The sequence below is a fragment of the Apiospora hydei genome (assembly GCF_038363865.1).
Source record: "Apiospora hydei strain CBS 114990 chromosome Unknown utg000002l_segment0_segment0, whole genome shotgun sequence".
Classification (NCBI taxonomy): domain Eukaryota; kingdom Fungi; phylum Ascomycota; class Sordariomycetes; order Amphisphaeriales; family Apiosporaceae; genus Apiospora; species Apiospora hydei.
Genome location: NW_027117361.1, coordinates 1,964,447 through 1,975,916, shown reverse-complemented (window position 1 = coordinate 1,975,916; position 11,470 = coordinate 1,964,447). Strand labels below are relative to the sequence as shown.

General features: G+C 53.1%; 3 protein-coding genes across 3 annotated transcripts; 2 read left to right on the top strand and 1 right to left on the bottom strand.

The window, feature by feature from the left end:
• Positions 1-640: 640 nt before the first annotated feature.
• PG997_000632 (aspartic endopeptidase) lies at positions 641-1,648 on the top strand (the record flags this gene model as incomplete). Its single annotated transcript, XM_066804947.1, has 5 exons — positions 641-676; positions 730-962; positions 1,062-1,292; positions 1,397-1,478; positions 1,556-1,648. The coding sequence occupies 5 exons, from the start codon at positions 641-643 to the stop codon at positions 1,646-1,648; spliced, it is 675 nt and encodes a 224-aa protein (XP_066674720.1).
• A 1,838-nt stretch (positions 1,649-3,486) lies between these two features.
• Positions 3,487-5,733, top strand: PG997_000631 (guanine nucleotide-binding protein alpha-3 subunit; the record flags this gene model as incomplete). The annotated part of the gene is made up of 7 exons (XM_066804946.1): positions 3,487-3,579; positions 3,626-3,816; positions 4,314-4,362; positions 4,686-4,716; positions 4,769-4,948; positions 5,098-5,343; positions 5,426-5,733. The coding sequence occupies 7 exons, from the start codon at positions 3,487-3,489 to the stop codon at positions 5,731-5,733; spliced, it is 1,098 nt and encodes a 365-aa protein (XP_066674719.1).
• Positions 5,734-5,751: 18 nt separating this feature from the next.
• Positions 5,752-6,270, bottom strand: PG997_000630 (uncharacterized protein; the record flags this gene model as incomplete). The annotated part of the gene is made up of 1 exon (XM_066804945.1): positions 5,752-6,270. The coding sequence occupies one exon, from the start codon at positions 6,268-6,270 to the stop codon at positions 5,752-5,754; it is 519 nt and encodes a 172-aa protein (XP_066674718.1).
• Between the last annotated feature and the right edge of the window lie 5,200 nt (positions 6,271-11,470).

Below are 11,470 nucleotides of genomic sequence, written 5' to 3'. Positions count from 1 at the left end.
TGCTGCTTCTTGGCAGAGAAGTTCCTGATATATCCTTCTCTCCTTTTGAACTTTCTCTGGTTTCCAGGCAACACCAGTCGGCTAATGCGCAGCATGGATTAATATGGTAAGTTATTGTGGTCCTCCCTCAACCTTCTGTTATATAGTGGTGGCACCTTACTAACATATGCGTCAACAGCCAGCGGAAGGCACACGTATGTTCATGCTAAAGGTTCATGACACCTGTGCGGGATCACCCCTAGGTCTGGTGGCATCGTGGGCAAAGGACCAAATCCTTTCCCATTGAGCGTGGTCAATCTTGGACTGCACACAACGCAGCCGTTTGGAAAGAGCATGACTATGGGATGCGCAACCATAGGATACGTGGGACCCGGTGGATTAGAAGCCACCGTCTTCTGGCCTTCCTTCCTTTACTTACTCTCAACTTCAACCAAGTATCACCAAGGCCTTTTTGCCAAAACTCTTCACCAACACCCACATTTGCCATTGCTGCTTCTTCAGCCTCTCGGAAGAACCTCATTCAATCGATGGGGCTGAGCAAGGTCCGCGTCGTCCGCAACCCCAACTACCAGGGCCTCCATCCTCCATCTCCTCTCAACACCAACATTTTCTGTATCAGTATTCACCATCTGCAGTCACCATGGATGCCATTTTCTCCTCTCAGAAGAACCTCAAAGTCGAGAGAGTTGAGCCGGTCGAGTCCCAAACTATCAGAGCCATGGCAACAAGTCCTACGTCTACCTTCTCAACCGACTCGGTTTCCAGCCCACCAAGCCAGGCCCCTACCGCCACGTCATGAGAACCGACCAGTATGGCCTTCCTGCCGTTAAGCAAGCCCTCGTCGGTGGTCGTGCCCGCCAGAACCGTGTCCTCGTCAAGCAGACTGGTGGTTGCTTGGGGACGTTCGGTGATGCAGAGAGAGAAGCCAGGCTATATGAGAGCGGCATCATCGACGGGACGAGGTCAGCTTCATCTCCATTCCAAAAAGAGAAATGACGATGGGAGATCCGCTTTACAAGAAGTACTTCAAGGACTGGATCATGCTTCTGCAAGTATCCAAGACGAGGGTGGAAAAAGAAACTCGAAAAGCAGCAAAAACAGCAAAAAGCTCGGCTCAGGGAGTCGTCAAGCCACCCCGGGTGGGACTCGAACAGTCGACCTGTGCCTACGAAAAACCCCCGTGCCCGGGTCACGGTGTCCGAGAGGGGTGCCCCCTCCCAGACCGGGTTTTTCTACCTCCCCTTCGACTTACTCCTCGGCCAACGCGGACAGGCCAGCCCATCGACCAAGTGGTAAGCTCCCAGTTCGGTGAAAAAACTCAGGTTATTAGGCCTTATGACCTACAGCTCTAGCTCCCCTCTTCTTGTCATCAAAGCTTAGCTAACCGCCACTCTAGCTCGGGAGGCACCACTGGCCCATGGGCCATGGCAACGGCTGTCACGTCGCAGAACGCGTCATCTCTCGGGAAGAGCCATGAAGTACGTGTCTGGTTACTTGACATCTGAATAAACCGCCACCGCGTCGTGTTTCTGAGCGTGAGCCCTTCTTCGCCTAGATTGGTGATATCCGAGAGGGTATTCCCACAAGCCGGCTTTTCAGAGAGGACGAGAGTGGTCGCAACAACTCAAGTATCATGTGCCCCAGCTGACGGCCGAAACAAAGTTCCTTTCGATCGGAGTACAACGGACCTCTTAGTTCTGGCATCTACGAAGAACGGAGTGGAATGCTATAAGCATTGTGACGTGCGATATACCGACACTCTGTGACTGGTACGGTAACAGAGTGTTGTCATCAAATACTCAATGACACCACTTTATTCTCTACTGCACTCGACTTTGGTCAAGTCTTGGATCTTGACACGCGCAATGATACCCTGACGAAGTTGCTTAGGCGCCCACCGCGAACAGACAACACGGCAAGCACAATTCTGATCAACCCCCACATCAACGTCTTGACAGAACTCGTCAGTCAGCCTCTTGTTCTGCATCAATCCCAAGACATCTAGCAGGATCGGAGATCAGACCTGCCGGTTAGACAGGACTCCAACGTTCAACTCAGTCAGAGGCAGCTTGCACAACTTGAACACCACCTCAACCCAGACTTCCTAGGCTTCATTGAAAACGGCCATTGTATCTACAATGATCGAGATGAATTTGTCAAGAAACAGGAAAGGGTCTTACAGTATTCTACTACCATACGAACATGAATCCTTTACGAAGTCATGTACCTCTTGGGATAGTTATGCGCGAACATCACCCCCCTCAAGGACCTACGTATCGACGAAGCGAATGCACATTGAGTCATTACCGGGATTCTTCTTCAGCAACCCACCTTGAATCAAGAGAAATACCCACACAACCCCAGGAAGTCCGATACGATCTTGGCAGATAGAACCCACGAGGATGGGATTCCTAAAGGACCCGTACAGTGGCCAACTGAGTTGCTATCGCAAGGGACAATCACAAGCAGCGTCAATCACTCCACTTTGTGTATGTGAGGTTAGCTTCAGGGAACTTGCAGAGCCCAGAGGGCGTATGAGATGCTCAGCAAGTTGGTTGGGACGGCTTTAGGATTGATGGACATGGGAACAGTCAATTGAAATAGGTTTCTAGATACTGAAGCTCTCATAGCGAATGAACACTTTCCACACTACGTTTGTATACGCACTTGGTGCCATTAACCGTGACATGCAATGTCCTGGGATGACATTAAACTCAGCCACGGAGCAGCACAACGCTTCATCTATCGACACACCGGCACCAGATCCCACTGTACTCCCTACGATGGCCTCAAGGTGTTGGGCTGACTTGGCATCAAAGAAAAGATGAAACTCGCACCGACTGACACCATATCCAGTGTAAACCAGCAATAACCAGATGACAGTCCTCGGAAATCAAGGATAAGCTGTTTCGAGAGCTTCGCCAACATCATTGTGGTGTTTGGCTGGAGACCAGACTCTCTAGTCCACCTTCTCTTTGCCCTTTCGACTCATATCGACAGACCAGCAGAAGCAAAAGACTCAAAACAGATCAAGTCCCTTGGTAAGCCTGAAGCAGGTTGTTTCAGGTGTTGCGTCCTCTTGCTTTCATCATGATGACTGACCAATCAGTAGGACGTTTGCCTGTTCCGGCTGCAGGAACTTGACTTTGCTTCAACGAAGACCTTGTTACGACTTTTACTTCTAAATGACCAAGTTTGGATACGTTGTCCTAGCCGGGATGTATAGCGGGCGGCCACTTTTCCCCGGTACCTGGCCGGGCCCAGGAGTCTTCCGCCGTCTCGATTGTCAGCGCAAGGGCCGGCCCGCTTTGCGGGTGATTTCATCTTGAGCAGAATTTCAATTTACTCGGCTCGTCGAAGGAGCTTTACACAGGAATGGTGGTCAACCGTACGGGGCTTTGACCCTCTAAGGTGTCCCGTTCCAGGGAACTCGGAAGGCACTGATGGCGCCAAAAGTTGGCATCTCGATTTCGGCACGCTGCCGTCATGGGAGCTTGCATGAGCACTAATAACGCGGAGGAGGAACAAAAAGAAGAAGCCAGGCACCGACAGGTTTTCCGCCTGCGGTACCGCGGAGAGGTAAGCAACCAGATATGATCATGACATGGTGGCTAACATGATACAGAGGGTGTTGCTTTTGAGAGTGTGCAATGTTAGCCACTACACCACATCGGACTTCCAGGCCGGTTTCTTCGACGAAGTGTCCAGGACGTGCGCCCCGGGCTATCTTCCAAACGAGATGGACGTCCTTCGAGCTCGTACCAAAACGACGGGTATCTACGAAGCCCGCTTTCAGATGAGAGCTCTCAGCATCCAGTAAGATATATTCCACGGGATAGATCCATGGAGTTTGGCGAAGCTGATCGGATGATGTTACCAGTAACGCAGTGGACGCTACGCCAGGCGACGTGTTTCGACCCGGGTATCCCTGATGGATTCTGGTATTACTTACTTTTGATATCATTATGTACTTATCATTACAGGTTTTGCCTCCGATGATGACGACCATCTGCGAGCAGTTGACTCCGGGTGGCTACCCTTCTTCAAGAACCGGTCTTTGACGGGGTGGACTGCCCATTCGATTCCCTTTGGCTGGTGGCCACAAAAGTCGCAATGGCTGTGAATGATTAGAGCGCTGCTTTAATCAAGATTGAAGGGTCTTCAAACCATGATGACCATCTGCGAACGGCGGGTGGTGGCTACAACTTCTCCAAGAGTTGGTGGTGGGCGTGGGATTGAACGCTTGGTTTTCCAGGAGTCGGGTGAGTACAAGAGAGTGCGCCGGCGATGGCACGTTCTGACATGAAATCTAGCTTAGAGGCGTTCAGCCATTATCCAGCAGATGGCGCTGGCCGCGATTTTGTATGTAGGTGAGCGGTGGTTGATGAAAGGTGAGCCCCTGACCAATCCAAGACACCGCAGAATGCCGCCAGTGTCAACGAACTGACGCATACTCAGTAGACCCGTAGGGGGAGAACGCAGGACTGTGGCCTGCTGGTCGTTGACGGTGGCTACAGTTGCTCCAGGAGCTGTGGTGTCCCAGCGGGTAGCTTAACGAAGCTAGGCACTGATCCTTACATGAGAGGAGACGACGACGAGCCGGTAGCTCCCGGTTGTCACCACGGGAACCTACATTGAGCGTACCCGCAACTTTCGTTGCTGCTGTCTTGACTACATTCCTTAAGTGCCATCCGGTTGTCTCCATGTGCGCCGTACGTAAGTGAGCACCTAGAGATACCTATAGGCGTCCAATACTAAACTCTTTAAGACCTTGGAGTGGCGAGCCGAAACAGCGTGGCTATGGGTATAGTGGTGATTGGAAACTGGCCTCGTGGAAGAGGTGAAAGGGCACTTGAGTGCCGGCCGTTCAGGCATTACTGGATGGCATACGCCCAACTAGTGATGCAAACTGGTTGTAACATCGCCGTCGGCGTTGCAACCATGACCAGTGAGCGTCATTCCATGCGACTCCCAAACAGAGCTTGTCTATTGGGCCCCGGCCAAACGTGTTGGCCATCTTCGGGTTCAACTGTGAGCTGCAACAACAACAGCAACAATCAAAGATTTTACAGAGGCCGACGTCTCTGAACAAGCCAGCGTCACTCTCCACCTCTGGACTTGATCCGATCACCACCATACCAGAGGTGGAGAGTGACCCTGAAACCCAATACGAGTTTGTAGACCAGACCCAGCATGTTGACGCGGCACTTACGAGCTATTGGGTGTTCCACCCTTCCATTTCTGGAAGTGGCAGTCGGACGCAGCGATCACACACCGCCAGTGGCTCCGAGTGCGGGTCCCGCTCAAGTTCACAGACGGCCGGCATCTCTGAGGGAGCAGTATGTAGGTCCGAAACCACAGATCACCCGTGCTGTTGAAAGCAGAACTAAAGTTAGTGTGAACCAATAACTAATTCTGCTGGCAGTTGCGGAAGTACAGGTTAAGAACGTGAAGGAGTCCGACGACGCCGCCAACGCCATGGTGGACGCCTTCAAGTTGTACAAGCAGGAGCCGCCCGAGAGTTCCATGCGCATGCTCAAGTTCTCCATCCAGAAGTACTGCAAGACGGGCGACCTCGGACGCTCTGGTCGTTGTCGTTGCGCCGCAGACAAACCCCGGGAGGGCCAGCTGCTGGGCTGGAACTTCTTCGCTTCCCTTGTGGGCTCTTCACGGGATCGGTCTCCCCAGATCGCCCCTGGGCAACTATTTCCCCATCTACTCAGGAGGAAATGATGTCAACTTGGGTGGGTCTTACGGTCCGAAGAGGAAGGCCTCGATCAATCCCTGCAGGGCAACGTCGGAAACAGCCGCATCACCAAAGGTCTCCACGCTGGATCTTTCGCCTGCCCCCCTTTTACCCCAAGACGCGGCCTGGTACTCCGAGGAGCTGGATGTTTGTGCCTCGAAGCCGCGGAGATGGCCGAAGTAGCCTTGCCTCGCAACCAGCAGCACAACCACAAGAGCAGCGGCAAAGCCACGGGACGCCCCAGCATCACGCGCATGCGCAGCGGTGGCACCGACACCCGCCCCACGCGGCAGCAGCAATGCTGCAGATTGAGGATTCGGTCGGCCCCTCCGGGACACCGGCCGGCTTGGTGTCTCCCGAGGCTCAGTGAATAGGAGCACGCTTTTCAGCGCGTGGCGGTAGCCTTTGGCCCTGTAACCAACGGGCGGTTCCTCACAGAATGGCATGCTGCTGCCGCAGCACCATGCGGCGTGCTGCTGATACGTTAGCGCCCCCACGCCAGCTGTGCAAGATGGCACCTTCATGCCCAAGGAGCATCAGCTAGATCTCGAGCAGCAGCTCGCACATGGCAAGCGGATCAAGACCGTGCCAGTATGGCTCGCCGACGACGATGAAATGTCCGACGGGGGTGTCAGTCTCTGGTGTGTCGTTCCTGTGTCAAGATAGAACGAAGGCGTCCTGTACATCATCGCGCATCAGAGCTTCTTCCGGCTTCACCCTATCCACGCACATCTTACCATCTTACGGGCCAGCCCCATGTTAAAGGATAAGGGGGTGGTACGATATGTTGCTCGGTTTCTTGAACGAATCAAACAACAATTTGGACATGAATTCCGGCGACCTTGGCCCGGCCAATGGCTCGATGATGATGCAGCCGGTTGGCGGCATGTTATTGAGATGGACATGACGGAAATAAGGCATCCATGGCTAATACTAAGCATATGATGCCTGCAGCCGGCATGATGGCTGCCAACCACCTCATCTTGGCCGTTAGGCTTCTTCCTGGCTGGCTGACACCAAGGATTGTCATTTCCATTCGACACTGCAATCATCAGAGCTTGCATGGGCATCGCTGATGAAGATGAGAAATAGAAGCAGGTCCCTAACCAGAGGGAAAGGCCCGACAGAGCCAGTACATGCAGCGAGGTGGACCATGGGTACGCCGCTTGACCGGAGGGCCGCTGCGGAGATTACCAATTTGCTAAGCAACGGGGAGGTTCGTCAGCGTGTTCCCAAATACATCGAATGCAAAATGATTCACAGCCCATACGACCTGCATGAGCCCACGCACAAGGCCGTGTCGATCAGCTTGGTCCAAGGATTGACTACGAGCTCTTTGTAGGCAGGAAATGTTAGGCAATCGACAGAGTCCTCGAAGAAGATTCTAAGAGGTTACGGCAAAAATGCAAGATTGCTTTTTCAAGTGCACGTTTATTGAGATCGACTTTCTTTCCTCTCTTGTTTTTGCAGCGCTGAAATGACATGCAAGATGAAATGAGAACGATTATTTGATGTTTAATTACACATGGCATCGTGCATTCTCCTTTCCTTATTTTGACGCTGCGCCATCCGGAGTCTTGGAGCATTTGTCGTGACAGTGTCGCCAGCTGGCTTCTTCAGGATGGATGCGGGCCGCTGATGGCCTCCACCAAGGGGCGTGAGCTGGTCGCTGAACAAGATCTTCCAGAACTTGGCACGCTTCTGGAGGTAGACTTCCACTTGCCCTCTCATGGGCTCGCCCCATGTATGAAAAGTTACCAGAAAGAAGCAAAGTAGGAGTTTGGGCACATTGGGCGAGAGCCAGGAACCATCTTATGCACTTAGAAACCTTCTGGTCACTCGTGCTATGGAAGCGCCATGCAAGACGACAGCCCTATTCGCCCCCTGGTACTCCTCCGGAGGTCACCACCAATATCCCTAGGAAAAATGTGCTCTCAGCCCCTACCACGTTCCACGACAACATAGGTGCAACGATGAACAGCAACGACAGTCATGTTAAAAGGATCTCCCTTCAGTCAACCGAGTTCAAGAAGATGGAGGGACACATCGTCCAGTTGCCCAAGTCAGGCTTGAATTCCAGTTCCATTCTGAATCTCGGCGGCGGGCCACCAAATTTCACGGTCTAGACTGGTGGCACCTGAGCGTTGAAAGCGCCGTGAAAGGAGTCAACCGCGAGATTAAGACCAAAGTCTCACAGATTCAAGTCGAAGAGGTCCTTTCTATGTTTACCGAGTACTCTCAAAGAACGAGTGTCGATCAGCGCGAGATCGCTTGAGGTGAAGTAGGGGCTCTCCTGTTCCGTTGTTGTCAAACTCCCACATGCTGGTCCGACGCTCGTTTCATCATCGCGATCTGGCATTTTGCTTCCGGCATAGTCTTATCCCAGGTTCATCCCAAGAGGCTGGTCAAATTCAATATGGCCTGCGGCAGAACAAGACCCGCTGCTGAATTGGCCTGCATATCAGCCCAATCGTTTTGACGACTGTCCTTCTTGATCATTGGGCAACTACTCGCCCGAATACTCGGGAGGAAATGATGTCAACAAGCTGGCGTTTTTCTCAGATGGCAATGCGCTTCCTTTCGTCATGGTTTCTCTGTAGGTGGGTGGGCGCCGGCTACCGGCTGGCAAGCCGGGCCAGAACCCATTACAGGCTGGTCGTCCATAAAAACCAGCTTCGGATCCGCCTGGAACAAGGTTTAGAAGGAGATTGAAGGATAGCAAAGGATGCACGTAGCATCCTCGAGTCTCTGACGAGGTCCGAGACCGAGGCGCTTGCGGACCAAATGAGAACTGCCCTGCGCGAGTACTCGACCGGCACGCAGAAATTTGTCATTCGTGAGAAGATACTTCCAACTCGAGATACCCAATTGGTGTGTTAGAGGCGACGAGGCCAAAGGTGGGAGGAAGGGGATGATAAGAGGCCGGAACCGACGAAGGTAAGTTGGAGTTGAAGGCACTTGTATTGTCTCAAATACCTAACCCCCCATAACAGTTATGCTGAATCTTCACAAGATACCTGCCTTGAGCGGCGCCGATGATATTGGCCCTCCCAGCAAACGCCAATCCGTCATTGGAACAGCACGCACACCGCTAACGGCCGAAGCGATCGGTGCATTCTTATTCTTTGCCTCGGTACGAAAAGCCTTTGCAAGACTTCCCCTTCCACGACAAGATCATCCACCTGGTTGCTCCCCCATGCGCCGCACCATCGTTCCCGCTGCACTCGCCGTTACTAGGGGAATCCCTGTCGGTTTCTTTTCCTCCGCTTATTGATATGCTTAAGTTCAGCGGGCCTATCGACACCTGCCTGCTCTACTTGGCCTCTGCCGTGGAGGCCGGCAAGGGCATCACCGCACTCCACGACGCCCAAGAGGTCTCCCTTCGGCTTTGTGACCACAACTCTGATCGGCCCCTCCTGGGAAAGAGGGTTAAACTGCACCGAGAAGGTGATCGGTCTGTGGCGCCAAGTCCGCTTCGAACTGGGCAGACTAGGTGTAAAAGCGGCCTTGGTCACTTCACTTGACATGGCTGACTTGCGAGGGTGGCTCCGTTTGGAACGGTGCTTGAGTGTTTCGGCAGCTTCCTCTTCCCTGCGGCGGCACTGTGGACGTCTTTCGATGCTCCTGTATTTCAGATACACCTGGGGAAGCTAAGATTGAGCTCCTTCGGGTGTTTCTATACTGATGAATGCAGGCACGCGGGAGGCTCCTATCACACGAGGCTGCAGGCCGAGTTTGGCGACAAGGTCAGCTTCTTCGTCGTACCCCGAGGGCTGGAACGACAAGTCGCCTAGAAGAGAGTTGGGGACGTTGTCAGGTGGCTTGATCTGATACAAAGGGAGACCCCGCGACCAAGAGAAATCCGCACGATGGCGGTGTCACAGGCAATCAATAGTCGACTGTTGTTTGTAAAGAGATTTGAAGATTCCCACGCACGATGTGAGCGCCAAGAACACATCCAGTGACTTGGAGCAGGAGTTCTCCGAATTAGTGAGCGATGGAAAGGAGCTACTGATCATTGTGATTCTTTTGGCCCGTATGTGTTGACTTGGCCTCGAGTGGAAGTCGAAAGGACACGATTGCCGCTCAAAAGAATCGATACCGCGCCCGAATCAGAACATCTCTGCCGCGACAAAGATCCTCGTAAGGTCATTGACGGACTGTCCTATCCGGTCGTCATCATGCCCGATGATGGTGTGTGCCGTCGTCGATTATGCCATAGGGAGCAGCCAAGTACGGAACTCGTGAGGGACGCAGTGGCTTGGGCTCTGCAATTGCTTGCTCCAGTCACCTTGGCCGGAACCAAAGCGCCCTGGGCGCTCTCGGAGCTAGCTCGGGGGCAATGCTTGAAGGCCGAAACCCTTGAACCAGCTAGGCTGATTTCCTGTTCTCTGGGAGGTTTGACCAGGTCAATGGGGGCCCCTGTGGCCCTATCCGCAGTAAGCGCCTTTTTCTCTTGTTTTCGGAGCAGCAGATGAGACTGACTGATGTATTTAGCCTGACCCAGGCGACGGATACGTCGAATATTCGACTCGGTTTTGCGGCCGTGAAGGAGACGAATGGTAGTTATGCGATGGAAGATGATGTTTTCTTTCGGTAACAACTGATAGCAACGATCTTTCATTGGACTGAGACCGGATTTGGGGGTGCCGGGCGCATCTTGGAACGTCTAGGCCAGATCGCTGGCTACTATTGGGAGTCGCCCGATCTAGTCCACTCGACATACGACAATTGGTACGTCGCCGGCACACTCTTCGTGTCGCCCTTCTCGACAGCGACGACCCCCTCTCAATATGTCACGAGCCCTCCTACTGTCGCCGGACTCTCCTACACCAGCACGGAGAGTGCGAGAGCTTGTGTGACTGTCGCGATGCCGAGCGAAGTTCGATTGGTCATGACCAGTTTGGGGGCCCGTTTTTTGCTTCCTACGTGGGAAGCTGAAGTTGCGGGGGGCGGCGCGCAGGCAGCCGGCGAAGGCGTACGGGCTCACCTTCTCGCATTTCGCTGCGTTCTTTATCGATGCCAGAACCAAGAGATCTGTTGTTGAAATCTGGTGGGGGCTTGGTTTCCGAAAGGTTCCTTGACTTGGGCGGGATGCCCCCAATGGTCAAGCTGCCAAGCAACGGCCAGACTTGATCAAGGTTCTATTGACCAGCTTTGACTACAGTCTCTGCGTTCCCTACGTTCATCCACAGGTGCTTAGGGTTGCTCTTGTCCATGGCATTGAGGGCTGACAGAATACATGCGAATAGGCATGTGTCCAATATGCTACGAAAATACGGTTTCCTTCAGCGAATCAGCCTAGACTGTTTCTCGTGCTACATGGACCATTCAACCATATATTAATACACGAGTCTTTATTACATCCCGAGATTGTAGTGTTTGCTACTGCCTGGTGACTTCGCTACTGATTTCCCCTATTGCCACGACCGGTCCGCGGGCACATTCCACCGTCTCTGCTGCGGTCGCGGCGGTGCGTCCCGTTTACCTGCGAACGTCCCAGGTCTCTCGCCGCTTACATCCATGGCTCCGACAAATGCCCGATTTGCTGATCAAGGCCAGCCGTATTTAAAGCAACCTAAACAGAATGGCGAAGCTGTCAACGCAAGATGGATGAGCTTACTCGTCGACAAATGGTGCTTCTGAGATTGGTGTTCTCCATACCGGCACGAGTTCATGATCTTGGATAAAGCGTCACAGCCCACCCCAGCTCAAGATTCGTCA